The sequence below is a fragment of the Triturus cristatus genome, chromosome 4_1, assembly GCF_964204655.1.
Source record: "Triturus cristatus chromosome 4_1, aTriCri1.1, whole genome shotgun sequence".
Lineage (NCBI taxonomy): Eukaryota > Metazoa > Chordata > Amphibia > Caudata > Salamandridae > Triturus > Triturus cristatus.
In genome coordinates this window covers 335352797-335369433 of record NC_140585.1, presented here as the reverse complement: position 1 = coordinate 335369433, position 16637 = coordinate 335352797, and the positions used below count along the sequence as shown (strand labels likewise).

Below are 16637 nucleotides of genomic sequence, written 5' to 3'. Positions count from 1 at the left end.
GCTCCGGGTTGAGAGTGCGTCATACAGATCCTCTGTTGTCTGGAAGACCTCCACCCGGTCCTGACTGGCTATTGAAGACCTAGTCGTACCTGTCTCCTCTACCTGAGTGAGGGACGTCCTCTTGCGACTGACCGTCCTGCTGTCCGAGATGTCGACCAAATCGGAGGCAGACAGGTCGAAGTCTAAGACTACCAGGCGGGGAGGCTATATCCAATCCAACAATATGGATCGTTATGCCCAGCAGAAGGGGTCGCCTGGTGGATCGGGACAGTCGCTGGAAGCACAGAAGGCCGATTCATCCCCAGCCTCGGAGTTATCATTGCAGGATATCAAGGGGGCGATAGATGGGATGCAGTCTTCGATTGGGCGACAGTTCGAGACCCTGGCGCACAAGGTGGACATGATTTTGGTCGATGTCAACTTGATTCGCGCGGACCTGGGAAAAACCAATGAGCGGGTCAAGTCCCTGGACCTCAAGACTACTGGCCTCGCGGACGATGTCTCGGAACTCCAGGCTGAGGTCCGCAAGCTACGAACCGCGAATGACCTCTCCGCTCGCCGGCTCGAGGACTTTGAAGGTCGGGCCCGGCGCAATAATGTGCGCATTATTGGGGTCCCGGAGGCTTCGGAGGAGCTCTCCGTGGACCTCCTCGTCGAGGATCTGGTGGTGAATCATCTTGCGCCAAAGGGCCTCGGCAAGTTTTTCGCGGTGGAGCGGGCTCACCGAGTGCCTGGCGGACGGCCTAAGGTGGGAGCCCCCCCGCGACCGATTGTCGCCCGGATCTTCCACTTTCGAGATAGGGACGCTATCCTGCAAGCATCGAGGGTGACAGGCCCGGTGCCTTTTCAAAATGCCTCTGTGAGCTTTTACCCTGATTTCACCCAGATGGTGCAGAAACAGAGGCAAAGGTTCCTGGGGGTGAAGCGGCGGCTTAGGGATATGGACCTGAAGTATGCCATGCTTTTCCCCGCTAAGCTGCGTGTGGTATATGAGGATCGGACTTTCTTCTTCGAATCGCCGGACATGGCAGGGGACTGGTTGGATGCACTCCCTCGGCGACAGCCCGGCCGGGACAGCGTGGATGGGGTGGAAGGCGACCGGGATGGACAGAAGTGATACCTTCGGTGCTGGCCTGCTTCGATTCAGCCCTGGACAGTGACTCGCACCTTATTGCAGTAATGGGAGGGCGGCGGGGGGAAGATAGGGGCTCTTTCCTCCCTTGGGGTGCTTTCTGTAGATTTGTTTCTGGTAGGGCGACAGGCACACTGCAAGTTGGGGGGGCTTTGTAAGCTGACGCAGGGGTGCAGGGTGGGGGGGGGGTTTCAGGTTGTTGGGGTTGTTGTTTGGGGTTGTTGTTTTTTCTTGCAAGGCGTAGCAATGACTGTCAGAATTGTCCGATTGTGATTCTCTGGGGGGGGGGGGAGGTCTCTTTGTGTTCAGGGATGGGGGATAGGGGCTTAAACGTACTCAGCTGGAATGTTAATGGCTTAGGGGATCGTATAAAACGGGGGATAGTCCTGCAATTTTTGAAACAGACCTTGCCAGATGTGTTCCTCTTGCAGGAGACCCACCTTATAGGGAATATGTGTTATGCACTTAACAGAAAGGGCTACAAATTCATTGCTCACTCGGGGTTTTCCTCGGGATCCAGGGGTGTGGGCATACTTGTCAGAGCTTCCCTACCATTTGAGGTTGACTCCACCATTGCTGATGATAGGGGGCGCTTTGTGGCCGTGTCGGGGAGGTGGGAGGGCAGAACGTTGGTTTTGGTTTCTGTTTATGTCCCCCCTGCCTTGCAGGCCTCCACGTTTGCTGATCTGGGCAAGGCCTTGTTGGAACTCCCCGAAGGGATGCTAGTGGTGGGAGGGGACTTCAATGCGGTTGGTTCTGGAATGCTAGATAGGTACCCGCCCAGAGACACCGGGGGGGCTCAGAAGTGGCTTCCCGACTTTATTGATACTTTTGGCCTGGTAGATTGTTGGAGGCTGCGGCACCCCACTCAGCGACAATACACCTTCCACTCCGGGGCCCACGGGAGTCTCTCCCGGATTGATTATCTGCTCACTCTGGCGGCACACGCCTCTTTGGTAACTGAGGTTAGGCACATGGCACGGGGCATATCAGATCATTCACCGGTGTGGGCACGTTTGGACATAGGCCGGGTGGCGGGGGGCAGGGTGGCTCCCGTTAACCCCTGGTACTTTCGGGACCCCAAGCTGCGCAGCGCGTTGCTGAAGACAATTGACCACTATTTTCGAGAAAACCAGGGCTCAGTTGACTCCGCGGTGTCCTTGTGGGAAGCTTCTAAGGCTGTACTGAGAGGAGAAGCCTTGTCCCTGGTAGTGGCCGCCAAGCGGCGGAGAGACGCCGAGGTGATACAAGTGGAGGACGAGATAGCGGCTTTAGAGTTGGCCTTGGAGGGGGATGTTGAGACGTCCACGCTGCAAAATTTGAGCCTGAAGCAATTGGAGTATAGGGATCTGGTGACAAATGCCGCCAAGACCCTTCACAGGGAGCAGCAGGGGCGGTTGTATGATGTTGGTGATAAGGCCGGGAAATTGCTGGCATGGCTGGACAAAAAGGAGCGTGTTAATCGTGTGGTGCCGGAGTTGTTGACGGATGGGGGAGAGGTTGTCACTGATCCCGACAGTATAGTCCGGTGTTTCTCAGACTATTTTCGTACGGTATACGCCTCGGTCTCGGATAGACCGACTGAGGACTCGTGTCATCTTCTGCGTGACATCGCTCTGCCCTGCCTTTCCGCCATGGATAGGGAGGACCTCGATGGTGATATCACTGTAGACGAAGTGGCAGGTGCTATCCGTGCGTTGCGCTCCGGCAAGGCTTCGGGCCCAAATGGTCTGCCGATAGAGCTGTACAAGCTTTGTCCGGATAAGTTTGCTCCTCACTTGACCGCCATGTTCGTGGAGGCGCGGAGGAACGGGTTTCTTCCACTCGATCAATGGCTGGCGACGATCGTGGTAATACATAAAGACGGAAAGCCCCGGGATAGGTGTGGTTCCTACCGGCCGATCTCGCTTCTCAACGCCGAGCCGAAAATCCTTGCCAAGATTCTCGCGAACCGCCTGGTCCGGGTACTTGGCGACTTGATCCACCCGGATCAGTCGGGCTTTATCCCGCACCGTAACACTGCACTAAACCTTAGACGCCTCCACGGAGTGATTGCCAGGACGGGTACGATACGAGAGCCGGCTATTGTGGTGTCCCTCGACGCCACGATGGCCTTTGACACGGTAGAGTGGGCATACTTGTGGGCGGTGCTGGCCAAATTCGGCTTCGGGCCTGGATTCGTGGGGTGGGTGAGGCTGCTCTATGAGGGGCCTCTTGCAAGCGTCGTGGTGAACGGGCGGGCGTCGGCACCTTTCGAGCTCGGGAGAGGCACCCGGCAGGGTTGCCCCCTGTCGCTGTTGCTGTTTGCCCTTGCTCTTGAGCCGTTGGCAGCGTGGATACGGTGGCACCCGGATATACGTGGGCTTCGCTGGTCGCCTGACCACGAAGACCGTATTTCACTCTACGCTGACGACATTCTGTTATATCTTGCCTCGCCTAAGAAATCTCTGATAGTGGTTTGTGACGTCTTGACATCTTTCGGTAGAAACTCGGGCCTAGTCATTAATTGGGGGAAGTCCCACTTGTATGTCCTGTGTGGGGATGTCCCGCCTGTTCCGCGTAACTGTTCGATCCAGATAGCCCAGCAGGGCTTTTTGTATTTGGGGATCTATATTTCCACCGACCCCATCTTGCGCTACGAGAAGAACTTGCTCCCTCCCTTGGCGCGCCTGCGGCGGGATGTGGCGGGCTGGCGGCGATTGCCGCTCTCCCTCCTTGGCCGCGCTGCACTGTTTAAAATGATGTCCCTTCCCCGTTTCCTCTATGCCCTGCAGAATACTCTTGACCTGGCCCCGGCCAGCTATTTCCATGAGATCGAAAGCCACCAGCGCGCGCTCTTATGGGACGGGCGTCCGCGTATCGCAGTCGCTAAGTTGACGCTTCCGTGGTACGACGGTGGTATCGCGCTTCCAGACATTCGACGTTATTACTGGGCCACCCAGTTGAGCGCGATTAACCATGGTGTCTATGGTCCGGCGCTTAGCCCTGGCTTCGCCATGGACCGCTGGTTGCTCCGTGGGGGTAATTACCACAGAGCGTTGTATTCGAAATCGTCGGACCTCACCCTCACGGGGCCCACCAGAGTGGCCGTCCATGTGTGGAAGGTGGCGACGGACTCGCTGGGCTGGAGGGGTAAGCTTACCCTTGCCACCCCTCTGTTTGACTCCGAGATTCTGGGGAAGCTTTGGCGCACAAAAGGGTTCGAGAAATGGGATTTGATCGGCATATCCAGGGTTGGAGACCTTTTGGTTAAGGGTAAGATAAAGTCGTTCGAGGAGCTGCAGAAGGAATACGAGCTGGGGAGCACGGAGTTCTTCCGATATGCACAAGTGCGCCACGCCTTGCGGTCAGTCCTTGTGGAGGGGGAGAAGGTGCCCGAGTCCTCTCCGTTGGAGGATCGGATCCTGGATGGTCACATGCCAGAGAGCGCGATTTCGCTCATTTATAAGAAGCTTATCAATGTTCGGGCGGATCTTCTCCTAGGGTTGCGTGCCCAATGGATAAGGGACGGCCTTGAACTAGATGAAGAGGATTGGCAGACCGCAGTTTCTTCTCCCAAAGAGGTCGCTATCCCCGCGCGCCTGCGGCTGGTGCAGCTTAAAATACTCCATAGGGTCTACGTGACGGGGCCCAGGTTGGTCCACATGGGTTTCTCTGAGGAGGGCCTATGTAAGAGAGGCTGTGGTATGGTGGGTACCTTCCTCCATATTATTTGGGAATGCGGTGCGATTATGGAGTTCTGGAGGCGAGTCCACGAGGTGATGGGGGAGGTGACAGGAATTGTTATGCAGCCTGAGGCGCGATGTTGTCTCCTGAATGTCTAGAGTCCTACTGACCACAGCGCGGCACAGACTCAGTGGGTGACCCTGGGGAACATGGTAGCCAAGCGCGATATCGCTCGGCTGTGGGGCTCCAATAGGCCGCCCACATTGACAGCGTGGATGGAAAACATGGACTGGAGCATGTTTAGGGAGAAGACAGTGTATTGTGCTCGGGGGCGCCCTCGGAAATGGCATGCTGTGTGGGGGCCATGGAACCAGTACAGAGGGGACATATGCCTGCCCCCCGACCCGGATCCGCCTGAGGAGCAACTTTCCCCTTAGTCTTTTTCCGGCTTTGACTTTCCCGCTGATATGTGATTGTTTCTAGAGTCTCTGCCTTTCCCTCCTTTCCCTTACTATAGATCTGTGCCTGTTGGACGTGATGGGGCTCGTCCCCCCTGATGGGAACCTCTCTTGGTGTTTACAGTACCTTTCGCCTTGCTTGTGTTTAGGGTTGTATTTATGTTTATGCAAAATAGAACCTTTGGCTCTCCTGTCAGTGATATGTGGACGCAAGCATGTGTTGAATCTCTAAAGCTGCTGTACCTCCGGGTTGTCGGCTGAATAGCTGTGTCACTGATCTAAAATAAAGGTTTTTCAAAAAAAAAAAAAAAGAAAAAAAAGCAGCATAATATTTCAAATCAGAAAAAAGAGCCTCCATGGCTTGGACATCCCAATCATCAGAGCGGATGTTTTGTTTAACCACATGCCCCATAGAAACACGAAGTACATTGGGACATTAATCACTTCAGTGGGACCATGAATTTGAAGTTTAACAGCATCCCATACATTCCCATTCAACACAGGCCAGGTAGTAATGTTCACAAAAGTCTGGTCCCTTTTCATGATGTTCGAAGAGGAGTGGGGGGCCAAAGTTCCATCAATTAATCTAATTGCAGATCTTTTGGTGAGATAGTGTCCATTTACCGGACGAAAAAATACCACCACAAGTCCAATGGACATAAACAAAAAAATAGTTATGAGTACCAGCCAAATGTAAGTCCAAGGGGGAATTAAAAAAATGTCTTTTAAACCAGGCAGCAAAAATAGAAATTTTTGATGGGGTATTGAAAGTCATAGAGTTAGTGTCAAATGAAAAACGAGCCTGGTCAACTGCACTTGACTGTAAACCAGGCAACGACACATCTGTGGGATAAGTATACTCAGTATCTTCAGTAGGACCACCAGCCGGTGGAGGCAATAAAGGATTAATAACTGTATGCATCTCGATGGCAATGTCGGGCCTGTTGGTAGTTGCCGGAGCCAAAACAGAATTTCTTAGCATTGCTGGACAAGAGACCGCTGGAGTCATACTAAGAAGAATCGGCCACTCGCTGTAGTTTGACATTGTCAATGGAGATGTACCTGTTATCCTTGCGACCAGGAAGTGGAGGTAAAATGACTGCTCTTGTACCCTTCACGCCAAGCACTGGTACTGGAGCACGATAAGAGGGGCCGAACTCCTTCTTGTTCTCCACCTTCTCACGGACCAGGTCACCAACTCGAGGTAGCCAGCCAACTACCGGAATCTGAAGTGCAGCATCAGTTGTGGAGGGCAAGTGTTTCTTTGCAAGACTGTCTCTCGTTTCTTGTAGATTCTGCAATACCGCACAGTGATCATCTACGTCAAAGGGTGCGGCTGATGCTGCCATGTCTAGACCATAAAGGTCTGGGACAAACATCTTTATGCCAAAGAGCATTTTGTATGGGGTCCGCCCACCCAGAGACCTTCTAGGGAGATTATTAAGTGCACGTTGAACGCTATACAGATGCGCCAACCAGTTTCTGCCAGTACCTAAAACCCTAGCTGTCAGGGATTGCTTTAAGTCACGGTTCATTCGCTCCACAACACTATTGCCCTCAGGCCGGTATGGAGACGAAAATTTGACTTGGACCCCCAAAGATCTCATGGCTTCTTTGTACGCCTTAGAGGCGAACGCAGGACCTTGGTCAGAATGAAGGGTACCACATGCAAAAATTCCCACAAAGACACGCAAATCCCTGATGACAGTTCGAGCATCAGCACTCTGTTGTGGCCAGACCCAAAGAAAACGTGTGCACGAATCCACTGCAACTAAGATGTACTTATACGCAGTATCAGAGGAGAAAGGACCGCAGTGATCTAAATAAACGCACCCACGTGGTTTATTAGATATGTACAACTGTGTTTGTTGTGGGCGCGCAGCAGTCGAAGGCTTAATCTGCTGGCAGATGTCACAATTAAGGACATAAGATTGAGTCTGTTTATACAATCCGCGCCACCAGTAACGTTGTTGTAATAGAGTAACAGTAGGTGAAACGCCGGCATGTGCAGAAGCCATACCTTCGTGAGCAGCTGTTATCAAGGAAAGTCTGCAGTCCGCGTTGGGAATTAATCTATCACCAACGCCGTTAATTCTCACATAGGGAACTTTATAAGAGTATTTAGTAGGGTAATCACTTCTCTTCTCTGTTGCAGCAATAGCTGCTAAGATGTCATCATCAATCTTACTTTTGGATCTTGTAACTGCTGCTACTAGATATGTTGCCACTGCTGTTTTCGCTGCTTCGTCAGCTAAGTTGTTTCCGACAGCGTGGACACCTACTCGCTGGTGCCCAAGAGTATGAATTACATTCACGAGAGGCAGATGCTGTTTAAGTTCTGCGACTCGAACCCAAAGCATTTTATGCTTGATTGTGCTACCTTTGGAATCACGATACTCATTTTGAGACCAAAAGAATAAATTGCGTTAAAAGACTGAACACAGTAAAAAGAGTAATAACTCGAGGATCAGCAAACTCCAGAGCAAGCACCAGAGCACGTAGCTCTGCCAACTGGGCAGTAAAATCACCCAATGACTGCGTGTGCACGACATCAGATTTGAATTCACCATTCATGAAAGTACCAGCCACTATTGCGCAGGCCGCTGAATAAGCATGCTTAGATTCTGTCGCCGGTTGCGCCGAACCATCAGTATAAATGACACAATGGTAATCCTCAAGCGAGCACAAAGACAGAGGAGCTGGATGAACAAATTCATACTGCAAGTACTCCTGAGTCTGCAATGAGGCATCAAAGATGTAAGTGACATCCGGCGATGTCAAAAAAGTGGCCCATTGTATCCAACGTGGATGCAAAGCTTTAGAATTAGGTACACTAGCTTTCGTCACTGCCTCAAGGGCAGGATACGGTGTGACAACCAACATGCGTTTCCCTTGCGACAGCGCTCTCTCCTTTAGAATCGCCATCTGCACTGCAGTCAAAACTTTCTCGACAGTGGAAAAGTGCATTTCAGCCGAAGTGTACAAGTGTGATTTGTAAGCAATGGGGACTGTGTCGGCCTCATTGAACGTTAAGTACGTGAAACCCACTGCTACAGGCACAATTATTATTACCAGGTTAGTGTGGTTATCATGCATCAGTAAGTATTTTGAAGCAAGAAGATCAGCCTGCAAAGATTGCAGGATAGCTGAATGTTCTGGCAGCCAGCTCGATTTGGAAAAACTAGGTTGTACCAAGGCATATAGCGGCCTGATACGCTGAGCATAATCAGGAATGTAAGTATGCCCAAAATTTTAAAAACCCAGCAAAGATTGTAGTTTCTTCGGTGTTGTCGGAGCACGTAAACATGTGCACTTCTCCAGGAAGTGAGGTGCTAAGCCTCACCCTTCGTTGTTGAGTTCATAGCCCAAAAACAACACTGTATACTCTGCAATGTATGATTTTGCAAAGTTGAATTTGTAACCATAGTCCGCAAACATGACAATGATGCGGTCAACTCGACACAGATGCGGCCATAATTTGTCGTCTGTGAGATAGATATCATCAACATACGAGTACGTATCAGGGTTAATGCTATCTAACAGAGAGACTACACGTGCGGCAAAGACTCCTGGACTGTTTTTATAGCCCATGGCTAATCTCTTAAACTGTTTTTGTTTGCCGCCTGAAGTAAAGGCTGTCCATTGACTACTAATAGAGGACATATTATGCCTATAGAAGCCATTGGAGATGTCAAGTGTTGTTTTAAACCTTTTTCTCACGAGACAATCAACGAGGGCAGAACTGTGGGTATTCTGTACTGCACAGGTCCGACAATGAGAGTTCAAATGCCGGTAATCCAAAACTAGGCGGTACGACCCATCAGATTTAGTTACAGTGAATAGAGGAGTATTCATGGGTGACACACATGTTTCAATAACACCTTGATATTCCAATTGTTCGAGGATTTCTTCGACGTGAGATCTAGCTTCGCGGCGCATGGGATATTGGGCTTGCGGCTGGGGCATAGACCGTAACGGAATCTCATGGCTGGCCGACAACTTATCCCACCCAACCGGAGTACGGTACAACACCGGTGCAAGTACCAGAGCCCACTCTTCTGCAAAGTTCTGAGCCTGATCCTTCGGCACCGTGTGCGTGAAAGATGGGAGGATTACTTCCTCCCCTCTAGCAGCGGCCAAAACGAAAGCTGGGGGCCAGTCTGCCTCTGCTAACAGAATGTCATATGTAGAGGTCAGATTTTCCCAAAAAATCCCTTTGATGGTACGTTGTATGTCACCTTCAATCAAAAGGACTATGTCATATAGTCTGTCAGGGGGAGCCACTCTAGTATCAACAGTTTCTACAGTAATGAATGTGCCAGTTGCTGTCGCCTTCAGATATGGACGCAGTGCTTGCCGCACTACTGTAACCTCTGCTGCGCTGTCAAGCAGCGTTAGTGCCCATGTTAGGTTCTGAAGCTGCGTTCTCACTATCTGTGGCATACCTCGCTGTTAGTGCAGCAACTTTCTTCTTTTGAAACGGGGGTCGTTGTCGTGCAAATTCGTGCTGCTTGCATTTACCGTCAGTCTGGCGGGGCTGCTCACGTCCTTGTTGGGCACCCTTGCCACGTTCGCCTCCACCGGACTGTAAGACCGATGTTTCTTGTGAAGATCGAGGAGAGCGTTGTTCAGGAACCTGAAATCTATCAGGAGACCTAATTCTAGTGCGATCGCGCAAATGATATGTGCGTTCAGTAGTTGCTTGGACTGGCGACGCAGGACGAGACCCGTTTCTGTTGCTGCTTCCCCTGTTTTTTAGCTTTCCAATTTTGTTTAGGAAAAGCTGGACGGTCGTCTTTAGAAGACGTCCCTGTTTTAGTTTGCGGTTGCGTAGTTGTTGTCTGAACGAAAGGTTTAACCCCTAAACTATTGCGGCCAATGGTCTTATATGCCTCCGCAATAATCTTTGGTAACTGCCGGGGTTTATCGACGTCGTCAACGAGGAGCAGTGCATTTGACACTTGAAAGTTAACTGCATCACCCTTGACGTGAGCAAAGATGAGCGTGGCAACTACGTCGAACATACCGACAAGCCTCATTCCTAACTCGACCTCCGCCTCCGGACCGTGTTGATCCTGAACACTTTTGATCACGGAGGGCAGTACAGTCATAGACGGGGTGCCGAAGCACTTCGAGTAGACTGCTGCAAATACTTTACCCCAGTTATCACAATCAGCTACCTCTGGTACCAAGTCTTTCTGCAAACTAATGGTGAGAATCCTGTGTTTTTCCACAGGAGTAGAATTCGGAAAAACTGCTTCCAGCTGGTCATATTTCTCAGCAAGCCAATAAGGCATATCGTCCTTATTTTGGGGGCGCTTGCCCATTACCGAATTAACCATGACGGGACTAATAGTAATCCCGGCCGGGCCAGCTGGTTGCCCCGCAACCACAGGTGCCCCTACCTGGACATTGCGTGAAACATATTGCACTTAAGCTCGATTTTTCCCGTAATCAGGGCGGTATGGAGTTGACATAACTCATCCACCGTGGCTTGCAAATAACGTGGATGTGGAGTAAACCCGGCCAATACTGGCCAAGTGGCACCTAGAATGGACAAGGGACCCAAACAAACCGGTGTAACCGTGTGGGGAAGGGCGCCATTGAACCAAATACGATGCTGCCAAGCGGAAATTGGAATTTCCTGCGTCCTATATGGCGTGTAATTTGCTGGGACAGCCGTAGGAGTGTATGAGTGAAAAGTACCATCGTCCGCATTCACCTTCGGCGAGGTATCCCAAGAGTAAAATAGCTCATAGGGATGCGATGCATCGGCACTGACTACAAAGATAATAGACATCCCATCGTCAGGCACCCCGGACTGTGTCAAATGACGCCGGAGAGGCACGCAACTATGCGCTGCAATAGCGACTTCAGCCATAAGGACACAAAGAAGAAAAACAATATATATCAACTGTAGCATAAAAAGGGTATAAGATAAAATGAAACCTTTTTAATTGTCAAGCTTGAGAGAACCTATACATCAACTAGTTAGATAGGTTAAAACCGTCACTCCCGCTATCCGGAAACAAGAGTGAGGGTATTGTGGACTAATATAAGCACTACTAAGACGTCTCAAACATAAGACCAACCGTTAGGTGCGCCATGTTGCAGGGATTCTGCTCATGCACAGAACTATGCGCAGGAAACCAGGACCTCAGTGAATTGCGGTGTACCAAAAACTCACCTCAGTACCCAGAACCCCTATCCCACTAGCATCAGTGTCTCATACGTTCTCCGTATCATCTCAAAGCTACCAATGATTAGACAACTCAGAACAAGCGACTTAGAGTACTCTCAGGAATGGTGGGAATCAGAAACACCTTTTCATTATTATTCTCATATCAGTTCACAACAAGAGTAATCAGAGACACAGTAAAGTTTAAAATGTTTATTTTTAACTATGTGCTCTAAGGTGCAGTACTTTGGCTAACATAAGCAGACAAATGATTAAAAACAAAACCATCAGCATTGTTACAATACCATAGAAAATGAAGGGAGAAATCATATTACAAATGATAGTGGCAAAACAACCACCCTCCCTTCACATGTAAGCTAGTATTATGAAACAAATAGAAGGTCTCTAGTCTTGAATGGGGATCCCCATACGGTAAATATCAGCTTAGGTGAATCACATCACAGGATCAGCTCTGCTCTGTGTCTGGAAAAGGTTTTCTCCAAGTGTCTGAATCATGCATGCAAATTAAAGGTACCCGAGTTTCAGATATTTGCAGCTGTGTGCGTGTTATGGCTAGAGCGTGGGCCGATCAACATGAATTCAAAAACATACATTGTTATTTGACCTTGACGGCTTCTGCACAGTGTTCAGACTAAGGTCGCGGTGCACGTCTAGGGATGTGAACAACAGACTGTTCTCATGTGAAGAAAAAGCAAGCAAGCAGTTTTTATTATAATAACAGCTACCTGCAGTGCCGTGTGCAAAAGCAGCAAAAGTGGCAAGATGGCGTTTTACATCTAAGGCGCTTATGCTAACATAGCAATGTGTGTACATGGAACTCCGTCTCCACTACAATGTATATAGTAGTTCTGTCTTAATGTTTGTATTTTGTATTACCATTTTGATTATGTGAAGTCTATGTTTGTATCTTGACTAAATGTTTCATATATAATTTTTCTTTTTATATTTATATGTGTATATATATTTGTTAAATTCACAGCCCTGAAGAAGTCCATTTCTGGACGAAACGCGTCGGCTGTTCTTTTCAATCAAGAGTGGCTTTTAAAATATTTTGAATAAAAGAAGATACTTGAAGAAAAATACTATGGAGACGGACCTGATAATTTGTTATGTGTCTGTTTTGTCTTTTTGCTAAGTGGTGCACCGTTGCGATATTTTGGAATTGTTAAAATCCTGTATTGGATTGCACCGTGGCAGTGGGTGCATTAACAGTGTGCACACATAACTGATGGGGGACTCCCACTATATACATTCTAACTAGGGATAGCGGGTCATGTCCTAGGCTCTTGCAGGGTACACTGTCAAAGCTTGTTTTACTTACCAAACTAATCTGTAATGGTCCCACTATTTTGTTGCACCAGTTCTCCTTGCCATAATAACAAGGCATCTGAGAGCACGAAGATGATACTCAGATGTTCCTAAAAACAACTATTCACAACATCAACATCCTAAAATGCTGTCTTTGCAGGCTCCAGTCTGGCATGAAGGACAACGTCTTTCTTCTTAACCCGGAAATAACTGTGTTCTTTATATCCTGGTCCTTGAAAACACTTTTAGTGCTATTTTTTTTAGCAAAATGCATCCTTGGGCCCATATTGGGCCCATATTGGATGCGAGGGAGCACTTTGTGCTAAGAAAATACATAACGATCAATTCATTCATAAGAAAATAGCGCTAAATGCTGGGTTATGCTTCTTGCGTAATTACCTGTATTTTGCAATAATTTTAGGTAATTCCGCTACAGCCAATTACGTGAGTTACCCTCACCCCTAAAATTACTAAGCTTGCCAAAGCTGAAAACTACAATTTATTAAATTAAAGAAACAAAGACATCTAATCCCCCCTGATCAACTGAAGTCAGCGGTAAATGCTCAACATTAGATATTGAGACACCCTTGCTGGCTGGAATCCCTCAGTCACACCTGATATCATCAAATCTGTCTCATGCTCAGCTGCCAGATTGGTTTGCAAAGCAAATACATTTTACCTCATCATTACTATCCTTTATGGCCTTCACTAACTCAGTCTCCAAACTAGGATTCGCTTCAAAGTCTGTGTCCTCCTTACAAGGCCCTACAAGACAACAGTCCACCATGCTTAGCCAAACTCCTGACAGTTTCAGGCTGATCCAGACACTTAAGAACTCTCTGCTCCTAAGAATCCACAAATTCAAGACCTCACCAACTAGAAAGAACTCCTTCACAGGTGAAGTGACTACAATACAGAACTCCGTACCATTTAACCTTAGGAAGGCTGCACAAAAACTCAAAATGTACCTGTTTAAACAATTGTTTTCCAATTCTTGTCCGTTTAACAATGCTAGTCATGAGAATAAGTCTTTCTGGCAGAAATACCACGTTGTTTTAAATTCTTAATAGATTTTGTGTGGATTCTGTTATATCTGTGGATACATATGTCACGTTTATGCATAGTACTAATATTTTTCTATTTTATGTATTTGAACATAGATCTGAATAAAGATTTTGTTGATACCTCATTGCTCCTTGTTTTTGCTTACACATGAAGTAACATTCACTGTCTTCTGCTCTGACTTATGAATCTTTTTCCCATTTCCCTATCTCATTCTCAATATTGCTTCATGTAAAGACCCCGCTCACCACGTATGGTTCGATCTATCTGCACTTAAATAAATAAACATCCTCATCACAAGTACCTTTTCTGAATGATATTACAATACAGAGTTACATGCTTTAAAAATAGATGTGTTACTCACTCTTGGGAAGAGCCGGCTTGATTTGATAGGGCCCCGTGCCAAAACTGCAAGACCACAAATAGAAGGAGTTAGCACATGGGTAAAATGATATTTGTTAACATTTCTTAAAACAAGTTCAGCAACCAATTAGCAGTTATCATCTAAGCGTTTCAAAAGGTCAAGTAAGATTACGTGTTTTTTTTAGTTTAGCCTGAGGACAGCGAAGGGCAAAGCTTTATGGAAATGTACCTAGGATAAAAGAGATTGTGCTTCTTTCGTTAAGTGCTAGGCCATCATCCTGGCACGTACATTTGTAGTAAAAAAACAACAAAAAACCAGGAATTTCTATCACTGTACTAAGTAAACATTATGTATTAGGAGCACGCTATATGTACAGTGAATATTAGCTATATAATGTTAACATTATGTATTTAGCAAACATTATCAATGAATTGGACATTACTTGTAAGGAGAATATTGTGGGCAGACTCACAAGGGCATTTTGGCCATAAACACATGGTTACAATTGAAAATGCCTCCATTTACACAAGTCGGGAACTCACAAAAGGATACCCAACAGGTGTAAATGGTTTTACTACAATGAATTTCTCAGCCATGAATGTGGCGAAATCTGCAGTAGTTAATTCCACACAAGGCATAGGAAGTAGAAGTAACAAGGAATAGTTTGCCTTGTAAGATAGTGAGTGCCTACAAACATGTACATTTGTGGACATTCGTAAATCTGATTCCTTCCCACTCTATAAAAGGTAGGATACGTCCTCCCTTCATGACGGAAAGGAGACTGGTGTAACCCCCAGATCTGGCGGTGGTGCAGAGAAATGGCCTTCTGCACTTGAAAAATGTTTTCCGAAAGGAGAAAATAATTATTTACAGCTCCACACTAGGGGAACAGGCAGCCTAAAAAGTCACACGACAGGTGTAAAAGTCCGCCTGGAAATCTGGACTGTGGAATGGCACTATTACACCTGTTTTGTGAATTGAAAAAGTATGAAAGTACGTTCAGGCTGAGTTGTAGAACTCCGCCGTACATTTACACTTGTCTTTATGAATCAGGCCCATATGTATGAAGTGATCGTTATGTATGAAGTGAGTACTTTATATGAAGTCAACATTATTTTTGGTGTGAACGTTATCCATGAAGAGAACATTGTGAAGTAAACATTGTGTATTGAGTGGACATTACTTATCAAGTGGACTTTATGCACGAGGTAAACACTATGGGAGAAGTAGCATAATCTATATAGTAAACATTATCTGCCCTCAGCCAGAGAACCCCACCTAGCAGCACGAGGTGGGCTAGTGCCGCCTACAGCAGCAGAGTCCAGCAGCTCTACCGCTGAACCACCCAGGTGCATAGAGATGCCCAGGCAGGTTCACATGAGTCTTCAAACCACAGCCTGGATGCACAGGACCAGGCAACCAGGTACCTGGCAACCAGAGAAGGTCGCTCTACCTGCACATCAGCATCAGCCATCTGCAACTCATTGGACCCAGGGGAAGACATGGCTCAATCCCCATGGATGAAGAGCCCCCTACCTAGGTGGTAACCCAGACCATGAGTGGGTTGGATCCCCTTCATCGAAGCAACTCACATTGTGACCACAAGGGTGCATGGAATGTACTGGAGGCAGCTCCCTTCCCACCCCTCGAAGCAACACAAGTGTGACTGCTGAGATTGGTGTCTGGGGGCCTTCAAGCAGCATAGTTTCTTCACCAAGAGCAGCAGGATTCACAAATGGCCCGGCTTCTTCCTATTCAATACTGACCTGCTTTCCAGGGCAGGCCACTCCTCAGTCACTCGAACACTGGGTAGGCTTGGATTGCACTTGGAGGGCACAGGGAGCGTTGCTTCTCAGGAACAAACCTGACAAGGTACTAAAATTCGGTTCCCCAAGAAGGTGCTGGGTAAGTGTGGTTTCCATTTTATGGGAGTTCTCTATCTCATGAGGCCTGTTACCCAGATCCAACAGACAGGGTTCTATTCATGTTCCTCTGCTGGCAAACGGATCCATCAAGCTCCTCCCTGTGAAGTCCAGTGGAGCGCTCCATGTCATGCAAGCCTTGGACCTTTGATGTCAGTCGAGACCCCCAGGGAGGAGCCCACCCCAGGCTCAGTCCTCACCTCAGCGCCTTCCAACCATGGACCACTCTGCTGGTAGATGAGGGGAGTGTCGGACCCTGCGCCTATGTATTGTTTGTGAAGCAGCCGAGGTCGCTCCGAATGCTCCACCATTAATGATCCTTCCACAGAATAACCCACAGAAAACATGTTATGACTTTTACTTCTGCTAGCTAGTCAAGTTTGATTGTCTTCTAAATGCTCCACTAGTGCTGTCACTGACCCCGGCTGAGCCATCCAGTTGGTAGTAGCAACAGGTGCAGCGTACAAACAGCAGGGACTTACTCAATGTGAGGTTATGACCCATACTTACTGGGAATTCCTTGTTC

General features: G+C 48.1%; 1 protein-coding gene across 3 annotated transcripts in view; it reads right to left on the bottom strand.

Moving 5' to 3' along the window:
- The window catches only part of LOC146854898 (transcriptional enhancer factor TEF-3-like), a 779218-nt gene that overhangs the window by 224118 nt on the left and 538463 nt on the right, over positions 1-16637 (bottom strand). For all 3 annotated transcript variants that reach the window (XM_085652320.1, XM_085652319.1, XM_085652321.1), the window contains one exon: positions 14190-14233. In XM_085652320.1, the coding sequence (XP_085508446.1) occupies positions 14190-14233 (44 nt within the window). The remainder of the gene's footprint in view (positions 1-14189; positions 14234-16637) is intronic.